We start from the raw sequence: 18,385 nt of genomic DNA, 5'->3' as shown, positions 1-18,385 counted from the left end.
CGTAGGTCATGGAACGTAGGAAAAACCTCCGTACGAGCGTGCACGGTGCACCACTGCTAGCTGTGTACAGTACGTGTGTCAGTATGTATGTGCACGTCACGCCAAGATTGGCTAGCTAGCTGTTGCGAGCGTGGCGGCACACAGCATGGGCATGCCCATGCACATCGACAAAGCATCGTATCCACGGGTAAAAAATAACTACAAAAATACAGGTACACATGGTGCATTATTGCAGGGAAACAGCAATGGAACCGCAGTGCAAATACGTGCGGCGGAACGGACGGCCCCGAGCGCTCGCAATTGCGGCGCATGCAAGTCCAACCAGGCGGGAATATTAATAATGCATGGCTGCGCTGCAGCTCGTGTCCAAATCGATGGGTGGGCCGGGGTCGGGTCGAGGTCGACCACATGGTGACGTCATGGGGTCCTGTTCACCGAACCCAGCCAGCAGTCGCTCGATGGAGACGCCTGATGGCTGCATGCATACGTGTGCACTGTGCTAGTGCACGCTGCGCGGACCGAGCTAGCAGCACACATCGATTAGGTAGCTAGCAGCACACATCGAGCTAGTTGATGGATGGGTGCACTATCTTTACCTATCGATCCTAGACGCAAGCTGACAAAAGCACTTGTTCGATCTTCTTCGTGCCCATTGGCCAGGCCGAGTACACATCGATCGATCTACTGGATCCATCCGTCGATGCACATACGGCGGCGATGGTGATCGAATTGGATTATTGAATGGAAAAAAAGATGCTCTAACACTATGAAATGTACGCGGACGGGCAGTATGTTTTTTACTTAATTTCCGGTGGCGCCGCTAAAAATACTCCTACGTGAGAGGCAAGAGAGGCAAATGATGGCCCGGGTAAACCTCGGACCTTTACCATATCAGACAAACTAGCCTAGGGACCAGCTCCAGCCAGTACACGTCCTGCGGTCAGCCGAGCCTAGCTACCACAGGTGAGCCGTACCGGCGTGCCCGTACCGTTAGTAGTGCGTACAGCTGTGCAAGCCCTTTCTTTAGGACTGGAGAATTTGCATGCGGGACACGTACGTACGTGACGTGGTGGTACTCTCTCTCTCTCTGGGGGATCAACTAGAGTGGTTGGTTGGTGGGGTCATGTGGGTTTTCCACTGGCTCCTATATTGTAATGAAGTGCATGTCTCCAAGAAAGTTGACAGAATAGCTAGCGCACTGAATCCATCATCTTCTCTTATATATCTTCATTTCTTCTTTTTTTTAAAGTTATCCCTTCATTTCTGTCTCTCAAGAAAATTCTTCTTATCCCTTCATTAAGAAAAAAAATGAGAACCTTCGTACGGTCATATGCATGCAGTACCTGCAGCGGTGGCACTGGCAAGTAATAGGTCAAAAAGCGTGCGCTGCGGTTTTCTATCGTGCCTCAGTGTCTCGTGCATTGCAGCCCCGATAAGCATGGGGAGGTAGGCCTTCTCCAACCACAAGAGACAAGAGACAGCTGATAGCTCGTCGAGGATGAGGGTAGTAGGGTACCCATAGTCCAACCGAACAGGATATTGATCGATCTTGACAGGTGGTCCCACCGATCATGCCGTGCAGGTTAAAGCGTGATATCCTGTGAAGCACAAACCTAGAGACCGGGCGAACCGATTCAGCTCGGATATCATAGGATACTTGTTGTAAACCGACTCAGATTGATTTCCTTATAATAAACGACTAGGTAGGATTAGATTCTATCCGACTTGTAACTCTAGGTCGTCAGCTTATATAATGCGGCCAGGGACACCCCTAAGGTAACTCAACCTAATAAACGTTAACTCTTCGCACCTGCGATCTGCAATACAAACCACCAGAACATAGGACGTAGGGTATTACTCTCTGGAGGTCCGAATCTGTCTAAACCTTGCATCTCTGTGTTACCATTCGAGTTCTTGGTCTTGCGATCTCCCTCACCTACAAATCTACCACTTGGGCACCCTCTAAGTAGACTGTCGGTCACTAAATCCGACAGTTGGCGCGCTAGGTAGGGGTGATCGCGTGATCCTCCCCAGCGAACTCGATGGCATCTTGCCCAGCGTCATCTTCCTCAACAACATGAAGCCCACCCACGCACGCCCTTCGATCTAATCACGGGGTCAGCATCTGCGTCCTACGACGAGCTTGATAGCAGTAATCGTCGAAAGATCGGACTGAGCGTCGCGTAGCGTCATGCGTGCGTCATCAGTGACGGCCTCATGGCAATTACGTGCGGAAGACGGGGCAACTGCCACCGCTGCCGCCACCATGTTTGCTATCTTCACTCTGCGATCATGGTCGTCTTCATGCAGCTAAGAGAAATTAATCTACAAGAAGTCTAGGTGAACAGGGAATATCCTCTTTATTCTACTTTTCTTTCCATATATAATATCCTATCTTGTTTGTTTGGCGGCAAGATTTATTCTAATCTGTTATTGAGCTAACGTCTAAGCAGCACGGATACGGATACGCGTATCGGTATCGGAAGGATACGGATACGCGGATAGGCAATTTCTTAAATAACCCGATACGCGGATACGTTTTAACTATTTTATTAATAAATAGATAACAATGCATATTAAATTGCAAAATAGATATTCAAGTTCAACAGAGAGATATTTAAGGTCTATTACACTCAGAATAACATGATAGCAGGTTTTTATTTAGGAAATTAATAAAAGGTAGTAGCAAACTAGCAATATAGGATAAGGATAGCATCAAGCCATCAACATCAAGCTTCTTCCTCGACTTCCTCATTCTCCTCCACACTTTCAACCTCAAGATCACCCAATCCAAATGATATAGTCTGCAAGTCAGGCTCATCAATGGAGAGGTCAGCAACTTCAAGAAGACCTACACCACTAAGGGAATCAAAAGAATCTCCTCCAACATCCCACATCCTTGTCTCTCCTGTCTTGTATGCATCAGTTCTTCTTGACAAATGCCTCAGATTTGAGGTCACAAAGACCAAATCTTCAGCCCGCTCAGGAGTTAAGGCATTTCTCTTGACACTATGGATGAAGCTATATGTGCTCCAATTTCTTTCACAGCAAGAAGAGGAGGCCGGTTGGCTCAGCAATTTTAAGGCCAAACTCATCAATAGAGGGACAGATTGTCCATGATTTGTCCACCAAGTCATTGGGGAAACAACCCATCTATCATGTATAGGATCAGGATCATTGAATTCTTCTGAACAACTAGAAAACCTTGAGTATTCTTCCTTTACTTTAGCCAACTCTTGCGGTATGCGAAAGAACTTCTTGAAGCAAGTCATCCTCATTTGTGATACCTCCTTATCCTTGTGGGGGGGTAGTCGACCAGCACCTTCTTCAAGCCACTTGTTGCTGTAAAATCTGCATTTGGCAATTTAGCATTACAATTTAGAACATGAGCAACTGAAAAAATAAAGGGCAAAGAATCTGAATTCTGAAATGTATAGTGTATAGTGTTACCTTGGATTGAGTGAATGAGCCAAACAATGTAGTGGATTATTGCCTTTTGTCCACCTAGCAATCAATATATCATGAATAACAGAGTAGAGGTCTGACTCCTCATTTGGTTCCTTCCCTTCATACAAATATATCTCTTTCTTCACTTTCTCAATCATTGAATCCCACATCTCATAGATTAAGTGAAGACATGGGGTGTCAGTGTCCGCAAAGCGTATCATATCATAGATAGGAGTAGTGATCCTAAGAATGTAATCTACATTGCCCCACCAGACATCACTTAGTATTTTTTCCTTTACATGTTGGGCAGTTGAAGCATCCTCTTTGTAGATGCTCCATTTGTCACTAATCACCATGTGTTGGAGAGCTGCTTTTACCTCAACAAACCGTTTTAGCATACACACAACCGATGCAAATCTTGTTTCAGCAATAGAAAGCAACTTCAAATGGCTGAACTCATTGAACATGGAAAGACGCATGCCATGATTCATTATGAAATTCTTGATCATACTAGCCTCAACTTTAACATCATGTATAAATTCTAGTTGTCCCCAAACATGCATATCCTCATCAGTAGGTGTCCTTGGCAGTTTAGGTTCACATATATTTTTCATAGCAAGGTTGAGAGTATGCACTACACAAGGTGTCCAAAATATGTGATCATTTTCAGCTTCAATTAAAAGACCCGCACCTTTGCAGTTTGCAACATTATCTGTGATGATTTGTACCATATTTTGTCGACCTACTTCATCAATAATAGCCCTCAACTTCTCAGCAATATATTCTTTTGACTTGTATTCTCCGTCACAATTGTCAGCCCTCAAAAATATTGAAGCTTTCTCAGAAACAGCAATGAAGTTGATGATTGGCCTCCTCTGAGGATCTGACCAACCATCACTGCAGATTGTGACCCCTTTCTCTGGTCGTGTGCTCTTTGTACTCTCCAATAGAGTCTCTATGTGCCTTCTTTCTTGCTTCAGGAGTGATTCCCTAGCCCTATTATACCCAGGGATTGTGTAACCTTGCAAATTGTGGCTGCAAGCAAATGCAAAAGCTTCTCTAAAATATGGGTTTCTCAAAAAGTTGAAAGATATCCCTCCAGAATACATTGCTCTAACAATTAAAGCATCCAAGTGCTTGCGGTCTTGCAATGCCCAAGATTTTTCCAACATAGAAGCAGGTCCCCTCTTGTTCTTCTTGTTGTAATTGGCTGAAGAAGGAGTTACAGGCAAAGCAACAGTGCGTGTCTTTGCTCTTTCCACCAGCTCCTTGCACCTTTCCACTTCCCTCCTCATCTCACTCAGCATTTCATATGAAACCTTCGGACATTTGCTAATCCCCTTCCCTGATTTCTGCAGCAAATGAGCTTCAACTCTAGTGTAGCTGCTGCTTTTTTCCAATGGACAATAGTTGCATCTCCATAAAGCATTTCCTCCACCAGCTTTAGGCCTCTCTAGAATGGTGACATGATCCCACAGCGGAGCCTTGATATCAGTTGCTTCTCTGGATCCAGATCCCACACTACCACTAGCAGTAGCACTACCACTACCTGCACTACTCAAATTTGGAGATGCCATACTGGTCGATAATGAACATTGGATAAAATCAATAAGGCTCTAATCAGTAATCAGGAAGGGGTAATGGCCTTTGGCCTAATGGGGCAGGCCGACAGGGTGCACTGGCTCTAAATCGGATTGGGGAGGGAGAGGAACTCACGGGCATGAGCGGGGCTAGGGGCTCGAAGAACTCGCAGGGGGCCAGGGGCTCGGCGGCGTTGCATCCGGCCATCGCGCGGGCTCCTCGTCGCCGTCGTGGGGGGCCGGCCGGGCGCAGCTCCTCGTCGCCGTCGCGAGGGGCCGGGGGCTTCTTGTCGCCGGCGAGGGCGGAGCCTTGGCTGCCGGCGAGGGCGGAGGCTGGCCGCCGGACGGGAGACAGAGGCGGCTGCGCGTGTGAGGCAGAGGCGGGCAGGCGGCTGCGTGAGGTGGTCAGGAGTAGGGCAAAGGAAGATTGGGTGGTGGTAAGTTGGGCTGGGCCGTATCGACTGGGCCGAAACATTTCCATTCCTTAGTTTCCGGCCCAAATAAGCAAGGCCGCCGACACCCCGCGGATACGTATCCCGGTCGTATCCCAGGCGTATCCGTATCGGATACGTATCGGATACGGGATACGCACCTTCATTGCCGTATCCGTGTTTCTGAGGCTAACGTGATGCATGCATGGTCTTCCGTACGGCTAACCTGCCGAGCACCCAACGACGGATCGCACGGGTCGGAGCTCATGCGCGCCCAGTGCACGAGGCGGCAGCCTCGATGAGACAACCGACAGGATGGTGCACTGCTTACCGCCGATACACCACCAACCACTTTGAACACCCGAATCCCTTTGACAACAACTGTTTACAAGATAGCAGCCCACTTGGGCATAACATCGATTCTCCGACTCGGCCAGGAATCTAAGCTAAGTTTTATTTCAATTAAATATTTTACCGCTTCCGTATATCTCCACACGCTTCGATTTTCCTACGTCTTTGTGACTTTCACCGACCACCTTGGTCGCTCCCCGATTGCTTATACAGCTTGGTCCACCCACTAAACGGACAGTCGGGGGGTGCGCCCTACAAGTGCCCATCACACGCTTTCGCTTTTCTGCACAGTTCTAGCTGCCTTGCGGCTTGTCCGTCTTTCTTAACGGTTGCTAAAGTACTCGGGTAGCACACGCCTTAATCCGTGAAACCTGGCCCTCATGTGTCGCTTCCTGCTAAGCACACTTGAGTCCGCTCTTGGCAACACCCCGGCAGGATCAGATGCTTAAATGTAACAGGCTAACTACCTGAGAAAATTACATGACCTACAAGAGCAGGAAGCGCAAGAATTTACTTCTACACCACCGAATAAAATTATGAGTTATTCAATTATTAGTTTTTCTACATTATGCTACATAATCTTTATATTGTCCTTTTACAGCTCATAAACTACTCGGCATGCCTCCTGCCACCCGGCCGACCTCCCAGGCTTGGGGATTGGGTGCGGGTGGTGACTTGGCGTGCTTCCATGGCTCGACCGGCTCCCAGGCTCAGGGATTGGGTGTGGGTGGTGACTTGGCGTGCTTCCACGGCTCGGCCGGCTCGCAAGCTCGGGGGCTGGGTGCTACAGATGACTCGGCGTGCCTCCCGTTGCCTAGCTGACCTCTCTGGCTTGGGGCGGGAGGCGACTTGGCATGCTTCTGTGGCTCAGCCAGATCCTAGGCTCGGGGGCTGGGTGCCACAGACGACTCGGCGTGCCTCCTGTTGCCCGACCGACCTCTCTGGCTCGGGCGGGAGGCAACTCGGAATGTTTTCGTGGCTCAGTTGGCTCCTAGACTCGGGGGCTGGGCACCACAGATGACTTGGCGTGCCTCCCGTCGCCCGACCGACCTCTCTGGCTTGGGGCGGAAGGCGTGCCTCCTTGGCTCAGCGCCAGTCCTCATGCTTGGGGGCTGGGCGCATAGATTTGGTCGGCGTGCCTCCTTGGCTTTGCCAGTCCTCACGCTCGAGGGCTGGGCGCCCTATTTTTGGTCGGCGTGCCTCCTTGGCTTCGCTGTGCCTCGTGTTCCGACGCTGGGTGCTTCATCTTTGAGTTAATAATACAGCTACTACACGATAAGACAATTCGACCCTTGGACCGATTACTTTAATCGCTTCAAGGCTCGGGGGATACTCCATATGGAGTGCGTCTTGCGACGCCCTCCATACGCTTCCCTTCGATATGCATGATGCCCGACATCTTGAAGCTCGGCAGTCACTAGCGCCACGCGCATTTAGTCATGCGCTTGCTCAAATTTGAATTTTTCTTTCTTTCTTTTTTAGCACTGGGCAGCCTCTTTGTCACTACGACGAAACCGCAACTTCAGCCGAGTATATTACAAGCTTTGTTGTATATCCATCAAGCTTCTGTTCGACTCCGCATTGTTGGGGAGCTTAAGGGATAAGGGTACCTACGGGTCCCCACCGACCAGGATACTGATTGGTCTTGATAGGTGGACCCACCTGACCATGCCGTGCGGGCCAAGGCGTGATGTTTCGTGAAGCACAAGCTTGGAGGCCGGACGAACCGATTCAGTCTGGATATCACGGGATACTTGTTGTAAACCGACTCAGATTAATTTTCTTATAACAACCGACTAGGATTAGATTCTATCCGACTTGTAACCCTAGATCGTCAACCTATATAAGGTGGCCAGGGACACCCCCCGAGGGCAACTCAACCCAACAAATGTTAACTCTTCGCACCTATGATCAGCAATAGGGTATTACTCTCTGGAGGCCCGAACCTGTCTAAACCTATGTTACCATTCGAGTTCTTGATCTTGCGATCTCCCCCGTCTACAAGTCTACCACTTGGGCACCCCTAGGTGGACTGCCAGTAACTAAATCTGACACTCATGAGTATATCATCCAAGGAGTCCCGCATGTAAGGATTTCTTTATTTATATATTCTTTCTTCTATTATATGTGGGACCCGTTCATCATTATTTTTTGTGAGAGGAAATGGTGGGAGTCTGCTCCTTCTGCATGGAAAAACGCAGAGAGCCTAGCTCTTCTTCTCACGCTAGCATGGAGAATATCTACCTCTCCCTCCTCCCCTGTGGACAGTTTTGCTAGCTTAGAGATAGCCATTGGAGGAGGCCTTATAGAATGAGCAACACTCCATGCACGATCGGAAGGGAATCGCGTTGCAACAGCAGAAACATTATTGTTGCATGCAAAAGCATTCCCCATGTAAAATGCGCGCGCGTCAATTCTTGTTCAGCGAGACATCACATTAGTTATGCGTCATTGTTATCAAAAGAGAATCTCCTACATCAATCGGTCGGTTGATGCATGCGTATGCGTATACGATGAAGCCGCGTGATTCAACAAGCTTAGGAAGGTTCACGCGAATGAAAGAACGTCGGAAGTAGCTGATAGATTACGTTGATTAGCGATAACTCCAGCGCTAACCTCACAACTCACAAGTTTAGTTAATCGCTAACCTCCGCCCACGTGCACACCATCAAGTCAAGATTGGCTTAACAATTAAGGGTGCGTTGCATTTGCATGGAAGTATGCAGCCGGCCAGGCCTGCTGCCTTTGTGTTCGCGACTTCGCGTACAAGGCGCGGGTAGCACGGGAGCAAGATCCCGCCCCGCCATAGACAAGACCGAAGCTAGTAGCAAGCACTGCACCAAGCAACAATCACGCTCATTTCGCGTTGACACATGCAGCTAGCCCGCCTCCTCCGTCCGTCTTATGAGGAAACGTTGACTTGTGAACCGATTACTTGCTAAAACACATGGATCGCTGCGTACACGTAGTGAAGCGATCCAGATTTAATTTTTAAAACGTACAGACCATCTCCGCCGCGTTTGTCGCTTCGATCGGCTTTTTTTTTTTTTTGAAAACACGATCGGCTTTTTCAAACGTACGCTATCGAGCGTTTGCTTTCGGTGGCCACAGCCCACAGTGTCCGGAAACGGCCACACAAAATACCTGGGCTCATGAGCCTGACTGAAGTAGAGCCCATCTGAAAGATAGATCCAGACAAATACGACATCGTCCACGAAGCCCAACCCAAGTCGCCGCGCTCGGTTTTGCCTGCTCTCCAGCATGCATGCCAGACGGATTAATTAATCTTATTTATTCTCCACAATTTTGTTTTGCCGCTGATCGATCGACAAGACCGCAGCAGCGGGCCTCTCTCTCCCCACGAAAACCCACGCCTCCCTCCTCCGGCAGCAGCCGTCCCTCGCTGCCGCCACCCGCCGCCGAGCTCCGTCGATCAGACGGTTCGCTCCCTACGACCCTCTCTCGCCCGCCCCGGTGCCGCAGCCGATTCCGCCAAGCATTCTGGGAGAAAGCCTCCGCCGCCGCCGACGCCGACGCCGACGCCTCCAATTCCAGTTCGACCCGCCGGCCCCCGGCTGGCAGAAAAGGTAAAAATCCCGATTCCCGTTGCTCTCTTCTTGTTGAGTATGGAGGATGGCGGCCGGATAGCATTGCGGTAAGATGTTGGGATTGCCTGTCCTTTGAGAGATCGCTGTAGTTTTATGGCGATTGCGGGAGATGTGTTATGCGATCAGCTCTGGAAGGTCTCCTCCTCTTCTTCAAACGAAATCAGGGGGGAGGAGCGGGCTTATCTTCTTATTCGGTTTCTGGTTCTCCACTGGCATGGATGATCATGTGTCATGGCCTCATGGGTGTGTATCAGATCAGTCTGGGTTCTTATGTGCCGCGTTGATACCACAGTGCTGCTAGAAAATTCTAACTATCGCCCCTAAGTTTTGGACTCTGCATCTGTACCTAAACCAGAGTATAAGATGCAATAATCAAGATGGCTATTTTATGACTGCAGTTGGTACAAGATTCTGATCAATGTAAACTATTAAATAAATGGATCACAAATCGAGTTTTTTTTCTTTTTTTAATTCAACCGTTGTCAGTTTGTCACCGCATCTTAGATTAAAGAAAGTATGTAAAACTTCAAAGTTTAGATGAAATTATACTACTTGCAAGCAACATTCTTATGTGCTCTGCTAATTTCTGCCGTACATACTGATCTTGCACTTATCACTTGCAGCAGTTCTTCTTGAGCTATAGCTGAGGACAGTTTCAATGGGTCCGGCAAAAGTTTCTCGAACAATTACCAAGATCAGAATAAAAGGATATGAGGATCGACAGCAGCACGAGGAGGTACCTAGTTCAGTCAAGGTATAAACTAAAAGCAAACATATTTATTTTGGAAGTTTGATGAAGATTATCAATTGATAGATTGTAGATGGTGGCCTACAACTGTTGAACTGTATTCTCTAGAATGCCATTTCACTCTGAAATAATGTGTCATTCGTCTGCTCTCGTCATCATAAAAATGTATCCATTTTGTAGAAGGAGAAAATCTCAGATTTAGGTCCCATATGGACCAACGATGAGCTTATGTGCTTCTATAAAGCCTACCATCGACATGGAAAAGACTGGAAAAAGGTTTGGACTGTCCATTTCCCTTTGATTTTCCTTATTATGTACTCCTAAGTATCTCTTGAGGCATAATGGTAATGCTATTTGTTGACTGCCTAAATGCTGTTTGGTGAATATGAATACGCAGATCAGTGCAGCGGTCGGTCATAAATCACCAGACATGGTAAAAGCTCTCTATGCTATGCATCGGGTGAGTCTCTAGTGTATTGTTATTGTATCCTTGTTCTTTTGCAAACTACCCTCTTTTTTTTGCAGCTACCGCCATTACTGGGTTTATCAAAACTAAAGACGATATTTTGCTAATAAAAAGTACATTCGGTTCCTCAAAAATAAAAAGTACATTCTATTTGAACAACAATGCTTATCTGAAAGTTCATGTTTTAATATGTGTTTGACTGTTTGTAAAATAAAATTCAGCTTGGAGTCATGTTTGAAACCACAATCTGTTGTATATTGACATGTTTTATTTCTTTTGGCAGACTTTCTTATCTCTTCCAGAGCATCAAGCTACTTCCATGGGATTTATTGCATTAGTGACTGGTCATTGCAATGTTTTGGTAAGCTTGAGTTAGGATTTACTTCTTGTAGATGCTCGCATACTGTTTACTTTTCTGTGTATGCTAAATTTTCAGCAACTTCCTCATGTAAACGTGCCTACCATATGACGCCACAGTGCGGAATTTATTATAATGAAGATGACCAGTCCTGGAGTCCCGATTGTTCTTATTCTTCTGAGCTCAGTTACACTGCCGTGTCTTAATTTTCACCACATTAGTTTAGTTTCATTAATCAAACAATAAGATAAGTAAGTATGCGATGATGATGCCTTTCCTAAGCCTAAAAGTAACATTCAATCTGGAGTGGCTTGGGACATTGCATTATAGTTTCTACTTCTTCGGCCTAGTATAATTTTACTTCTTAGGCCTAGTCTAATTATACAAATGGAATATGTGGTTGCTTTTTGGAGACTGGATGGGGTAATGATCTTGATATGTACACACGTTAACTGGCTTCCTCTGAAGCCAACTTCCTTGTCAGATCCATAACACACTATTTGTTTCCTTTAGTTTAGATTTTTTTTGTTAATCTTTTTACCACAAAGCTTAAAGTATACAGAACACATTGACTTGAAATTTTCATTGTCCTGTGATGCTGAAAATGATAGGAATTATCCTCAAGTCATAGAGGAAATGGACAAACAATTAGAGCATCTGGGAAGGCAAAGAAACATGGAGAAGCTACTCAGCATAAAGTACATGAAGCACCTCACCCTCATGGCTCCTATCACGCAGGGAAAATTCCTGGATTTTCACCTTCCTTTAAGAAAAGATACTATGGAGGCAAGTATCCTTTGGAAAATGGTTTTCATCTTTATTTTTTTTCGTACTGATCTTTCTGGCTGTCTCTTGAGGGAAATTGCCAACTAAGAAGGAAGACTTAGCTGAACAAAATGTTGAGAAGCATTTTCATTGGATAATTCTGTTGCCTAAGTAGTTTTGACAACTTCATTGCTTTTTCAGAACTGGCTAGGAACAGTCAAAGTCATCCTGTTGGGAATCGTACCCCTCGGATACCGGTTATAGTTCCTGCAGACAGGAATGCTATTAATGATGCCACACCAGAATTTAAAAACGCCATGAGTTCTACAAAAAGGAATAATGACAAGATTAATAATGACCGTGCTAATTTTTCGATGAACGAGTGCTCTCCTGATGGAAGATCTGGAATCATGGAAGCAACTAAAGGTGTTGAATGCCAAGCTCTCTTGGAGACCAATGGAGACACTGAGATATGTCAGACTCAGCAACCTCTGAAAAAAAGAAGAATGGACCAAACAATGGACAGAGGCCGGGCCAGTAAAGTTGGGCATGAAACTATGATGGAGGTTAAAGAAGAGAACAAACCTTCTGGATTACTCAAGCAACAGATGTCTAGTATGTTTATTTCTGCAGGTATTTTTCTGCAATGATCCTGTTCCTTTCCATAATCACTATTAAAGAAAATTTTAGTATTCCTTCAGTTTACAGTTCCATTTTCTGTCTATGATACTTTATTCTCCTTTGTCATCATACAATTCACTCATCGGATCATTTAGCCTCTTTCTCTGATCAGGCCATACTGGGAAAGCCTGAGCCTGTGCGCGCATCCTGTCAACCGTTTAGCTGGGGCCTGAGAATTAAGGGAAAAGCTTTTTAGCCTTTTTTTTTCTCGAACTACGCAGGAGAGCTGCCTGTCATTTCATTAAGATAGAGCTTTTTAGCCTTTAATAGTTCATGCAAACAGTCTGAACGCTACTCTATGCTTATGGGAGCTTTTATCTCACAAGCATGCCCTTAGTATATCAATTTTTCTTCCTTTGCAGCAAAGAATGTTTCATTCATGAATTAAATCATGGTTGGCCATATGTGAGTTTTAATAGCCTTTTTAATATGGAATTTTTATACAAATGAACTGATTTATGTGACTACTCAACAATCATGTAAGATAAAGTAGACTAAACCCTTGTTCCCAATTATATGTAAGAAATCAAAAGAAGTGCAATCCAGCCTTCCCCTAAATAAGAATGGAACTCTAACACCAAGTCATTACAGAGCAATTAGGTAGTCAACAAGTTACAAACTTAGAGCACATCCATTATGTAGACTTTGTTCCTATATTGAGCAGTTATCAAGTTAATTTCTTCTGCTACTTGGTTGCTTTGACTACTCGTTTGTTCTACCTGATATTAGTACTCATTGGTGATCTTTCAAAAAAAATAGTACTCATTGATAATCTTGGTACTGGTGAAGATTGACAAGCAGTGTAAAAATTTGATAACTGTTATTCTATTATGTTTGCAGATGATATTTTGATCTTAGACGTGTTGCAGAGTCTGGTGGATGAACCTGATAAGATGTCAAAACTCAAGATTAATATTACTTCAAGTTATCTTCCATTACAGCTCCTACTACTTCGTTTTGTTTTTCACAATACATACTATCTCATTCATTTACTCATTGCCTATAATTCCATTTCTCTTTTATAATGATTCAGATACACTTAGAAAAAGTGACTTTACATTATCTGAGAGCAAGGATGAAGGGCATTCTCCTGTTGATCTATCTAAACAAGGGAAGCCAATTACTGAATGCAGTGCTTCCAAGACCAAGCGGAAAAGGCATACCAAGGTAAATTTTTTTATACCGAGCCGTATTTTGTGACAAATCAGTTTAGCATTAATATGCTGACTTCCACAGTTCTTCAATTAGATGCTATCATTTTTTTTTTGCATTTTTGATCTTTAGCTGTGTCGACTGTGCCCTACTAAGTTCATAAAATCTTGGGGGATGTCCATTGGAACTGGGAAGTCATTGCTTATTTATTTCTGATTGGGTATCTGTTTTGAGCTTTTGATCAATATACATCGAGTGGCCACTATCTGCACATTTATCATTTGAATCCACCTTAGGTCAATTTTATGTGTTCTCCTTTGTTACAACGTTAGTCTCTTTGGATACTCTTATGATAATTCTCATCTGCGTTCTTTTCCTTTTTGGCAGGTGCCCGCTGAAGAAATAAATGTTGTGCATGCTATTGATATCACTGAGGGTTCCTCAAATTCTGACTCTGCAAGAGGATTAGAGGATTTACCGGAATCAACTGCAAATATTTTCTGTGAAGTGTACCCCACTGTACCAAGGGAAATCAACCCTGAAATAAGTATGTCAAGGAGAAGGAAAATGAAAAACAAAATGCATAGAAAAAAGAAGTATGTGATGTGCAATAAAGGTTCAGATAATGTAGAGGTAGAGTGTATGCCATAGTTCATTAATGTTACAGAAACATTTAGTGCCCGCATGGAGTCCTAAATCTGACTATTTTCAGGCAAGAAAATTACTGCACTGTTTGTCATCTGAATTTCTTCGCAGATGGTGTACATATGAGTGGTTCTACAGCGCAATTGATTTTCCTTGGTTTATGGATAATGAGTTTGTGAAGTACATGAATCATCCATATTTGAGGCATATTTCACGGTTGGCTAGATCCGAGTGGAGCATAATACGAAGGTATTATCTAGCAAACTTTGGAACATCATCTGTTCTCTTATCCTCAGTTTTGTTATTATTTTGTTTGTTTATGTTGTAACTTGAAAGAACTTTTTCCTGCAGCTATCGTGGCAAGCCCCGGCGCTTTTCTGATAATTTTCTGGTGATGGAAAGAAAACAACTCGAGGATTATCGCAAAGAAGTTAGGACATACTATGCTCAACTAAGTGATGGTTCGCTAGATTCTCTACCAGCAGACGTAGCTCGGCCATTTTCAATTGGTCAGCAGGTCATTGTTCGCCACCCAAGTTCTAGGGAACTTTGTGATGGTAAAGTGGTGATGGTGGATCAGGATTGCTGCAAGGTTCAGTTTGATAACCCTGAACTTGGTCTTGATCTAGTACAGGTACATTTCTGCTATTTTGCATGTTTTCAGCATCATCAATATGCTTGTTACTTTGTGCAAAAAATTAGACATTTAGTTATATCAAGTGTTGAATCATCAGTTTTCACTACTGGTTGCAAAACCACCCTTTTACTCCCTGAAGCCGCTCTATTTTTCTTTTACTTTGTAAGCCCATTTCTCTAGAAATGCAGTGGCAAGCCTTTTGCTTTTTACATGTGTACCACGGACAAGTATGCCCAAACAGAAATCCACTCAAAACCAGATTGCCAGCTATAAAATGTATTTTCGTTGTCCAGCTACAATGTTCATAATGTGCAAGGATCCCCTCCATCTGAGAAAACACGGCATATGCATTTTCAGCAAGACAATGTAAAAAAACCCAGATATTTGAAAGGATTATATTGGGGATAGCAGAATTATTTTGTTTTGGAAATATGCTCTATATTTAGGTCAGTTACAAAAATATGAAAAATATGCCATATAATTTTTGGTTGGATGGAATATATACCAATAGTTTGTATACAATTTGTCTTGTGATGATTTATGTACTTTTGGCCGGATGATTGCCATGGAAATCAGAATCATTACTTTGGATCATATTTCAACATTTAGCTTGGAAAACATATTTTAAAAATTTACAATTTTTTTTGCATAAATGTGGTTGAGTATCAAGACATGCATAACTGAACGTATGTATTTTCAGGACGTTGATTGTATGCCTGTGAATTGGCTAGATAATCTTCCTGATAATGTCAGGAGCACATTGGAGTCACATGATGTTCACAACATACTGGAGATGGAGCACGTTTTCAAGGTTACACCAAGTGGTAACAGAGATCATACCATTAATGAAGTTTCTATACCTGAACTGCCTATTAGTGTGGACATTACATCAGATGAACAGCTTGAGGTTCTATTCTGTCCAAATTCATTTCCGTAGGTTCAAAAAAAGCTTATGAAGGCTAAATAACTTTGTATTTACACATAATATCGCTCAGTCCTTGGCTATTCTGCAAAATGCAATACTCCTGATCTTGGCATCTCAGAGTCAATTCTTTACTGATGCTTTTACTTGCAGGTCGAATACTCTGTAGACAGTGAAAGGACACAAAAAGAGAGTACTTCTGATGGTATTGTACAATCTACAGATTTCCCAAACAACAATGATGATCATTACGATCAATTAGAGTCGTACTGTTCTGCATTCGTCCGAAGCATGCAATCACAAGCTAGGGAGATGGTAGACGAAGTTATGCAGGTTGGTCAATGGTTGCCCTGCAATTACTGACTTCTGCATAATTAAATGTCTTGCAGTCTCACTCGATAATTTGTAATTGCGTTGACAGGCAACATCTGGAGGTAACAGTTCTCAAGATGAAGGAGCAGGCGCAGTTAATCAAGCAACTAATTGTATAAGCCCTGATCTTGGGGCTGTTACTTGTGATTCCCAGCTTCCATCAAACCTGATTATGAACTGCACTGCCACGGTTCTTGCAATCAAGGTAAAATATTTATGCACTTTTCCTCAAAAACATTTACACATTTGTTGTAATTTGTCAACGAGAGATAAAAGTTACAATTGTTTCCATCTCACTTAACATTGCTTGTGCGATTCTGTACCATGCAGCGCCTTGCCGACTCACGGCACCCACCTGCAAACATAGCAGGCATCCTGCAGCGTTTCTCCGCAATGCTGCTCCCTACCTGTTCAGAGAACCTCGCGATCTACAGAGACATAGAGAAACATATTTCGATCATAACGAGCCAGACAGTGGCACTTATGCCCAGGACATTGTAACAGCGGCATGTTTCATATTCATCCCCTTGTAGGACTCCCCCTGCCTTCTTCAAGACCTGTCGGGCCCAGCAGTCAGGCTCAGAGCGCTACTTCCTCGGCTGTCAGTTGAAAACCAAACAGGTGTTGCTGCCCTCTGACTGCGATTGGCTTAATTTTAACGGCGAGTCCAGTTGCATGGCAAGAAAAATAGCATATGGAGCAGATTCCCCATGCACCGAAACAAGTTTGATATGCGGTGTCTATTCTTGTAATCTGTGTATATATTATTGTACTTCTGCACGAACAGGTTTTACTTCCTCATATTTGGTAAATATAGGTTCAGGGATAGTTCATAGTTGACGTCGTCTAACTAGTTTGACTACTTTTGACCCTCAACTCTAACACCATCTTCAATTCCAGTCAAAGTGAATACCGGGTGGATCTAGGATTTTAGGAGAGGGTGGATCATTTTACTCTTCTTCTTCCTTCCTCCTCTCCTTTTCTTCTTCCTCCTATTCATCCATGGTTGAAAATTGTTGGGGGCTCAATGGATGGGTGCGGCTAGTTATCACCGAAAGCGACAAATTCACCACCTGTTGCATGAAGATTTGACCCACAAGGTCCAGCTTTAGCAGGAGAAAACTACTCAGATTCTGCAGCACACAAGCGAGGAAAAAAATTGTTGACATCATACACATGCAAAGTAATTTTGAAAAAAAATCTATAGATTTTTAAATCGTATATCCAAATTAAATTTCGATTACACCAATGGATTGCTTACAACAAGATAATTAAACTTCCCGAAGAAATAATTATTTTCCACAAATAAATAATTGAACGTCTAAAACAAATGATTAAACATGATGAAAATAATAAAAATACACTCTGAACAAAAATAATTGAAATTGCAAACAATTTATCGTACAGAACAAATAATAAAAACTAAATATCACGAACAAATATGCATACATTGCCGAACAAATTATATGAAGTCATGGAACAAAACAACTATACACATCAAACAAATTATACAAATTTGTAGAAAAAATGCAATCATAGTATAAATTATAAAAATTCAGGAGACAAAAAAGATTGAAAAACTTCAAAAAAATTATATTAAATTATAGAAAAAATAATTGTATGCGCTGAAAATATTATTACACGAACTCACAAAACAAGTAATACCTAGAAAAAATTATATTTATATACTTATTAGTATAAAAAATGAAAATAAAAAAGAAATAAAATGGGAAAAATAATAAAACAAAAGAAAGAAATAAATGTATATAAAAAAGTTATGAGGACAAATATAATCATGTCGTGAATGAAAAATATATACATGTTAACTAATAAGTATATAAATATATAAAAATGAAAATGAAAAAATATAAATAAAAGTATCGTATTGAAAAGACAAAACCAAATATTAATAAATGCACCCGCTCCCGCTGACGGTTTGTGAGTGTGAGTGTGTGACGCGCAGCAAGCAACCGAATCGACATCCTACTTTTTACATGTGCACGTGTGGTGGTGCATTGTATGGTCAGCCGATGCTGAGCTTCATGGGCTGTGTGATCAAAGGGGATTCTATCTAACGACCCCTGCGACAGATAGCTATCCCGTCAATGAACTACATGAGGGTAGGGGGTTTCAGCCCCAAAGCTGGATCCATCCCTCATTTTAATTTAGACAAGGGAAAATAATAAAACATCTCCAAAATTTCAGGAAAAAATTCCTGCAAA

General features: G+C 43.5%; 1 protein-coding gene across 3 annotated transcripts; it reads left to right on the top strand.

Moving 5' to 3' along the window:
• Window positions 1-9,137: 9,137 nt before the first annotated feature.
• On the top strand, window positions 9,138-17,003 carry LOC101766911 (protein ALWAYS EARLY 1). Of its 3 annotated transcripts, none has more exons than XM_022822871.1 (16): window positions 9,138-9,396; window positions 10,044-10,171; window positions 10,346-10,441; window positions 10,563-10,625; window positions 10,915-10,992; window positions 11,601-11,775; window positions 11,956-12,387; window positions 13,276-13,359; window positions 13,469-13,602; window positions 13,975-14,220; window positions 14,300-14,481; window positions 14,584-14,866; window positions 15,570-15,776; window positions 15,945-16,124; window positions 16,213-16,368; window positions 16,494-17,003. In XM_022822871.1, exons 2-16 carry the CDS (start codon window positions 10,076-10,078, stop codon window positions 16,662-16,664), a joined length of 2,583 nt encoding a protein of 860 aa, XP_022678606.1. In that variant the 5' UTR covers window positions 9,138-9,396; window positions 10,044-10,075; the 3' UTR covers window positions 16,665-17,003. The 3 variants fall into 3 exon arrangements, with proteins under 3 accessions (XP_022678606.1, XP_022678607.1, XP_022678605.1); XM_022822872.1 differs by having other exon boundaries at window positions 10,041-10,171; window positions 15,570-15,680; XM_022822870.1 differs by having other exon boundaries at window positions 10,041-10,171.
• Window positions 17,004-18,385: the final 1,382 nt, after the last annotated feature.

The sequence above is a fragment of the Setaria italica genome, chromosome IX, assembly GCF_000263155.2.
Source record: "Setaria italica strain Yugu1 chromosome IX, Setaria_italica_v2.0, whole genome shotgun sequence".
Lineage (NCBI taxonomy): Eukaryota > Viridiplantae > Streptophyta > Magnoliopsida > Poales > Poaceae > Setaria > Setaria italica.
The sequence above is the reverse complement of the archived record's forward strand: the minus strand, read 5'-3'. Positions and strand labels throughout refer to the sequence as shown.

Excerpts from the sequence above, each read along its gene's own strand:
- LOC101766911 (XM_022822871.1), top strand. The coding sequence starts at position 10,076 with ATGGGTCCGGCAAAAGTTTCTCGAACAATTACCAAGATCAGAATAAAA. Across the intron at positions 11,776-11,955 it reads TAAGAAAAGATACTATGGAG|AACTGGCTAGGAACAGTCAA; the intron begins GCAAGTATCCTT and ends TTGCTTTTTCAG. Across the intron at positions 15,777-15,944 it reads CATCAGATGAACAGCTTGAG|GTCGAATACTCTGTAGACAG; the intron begins GTTCTATTCTGT and ends TTTTACTTGCAG.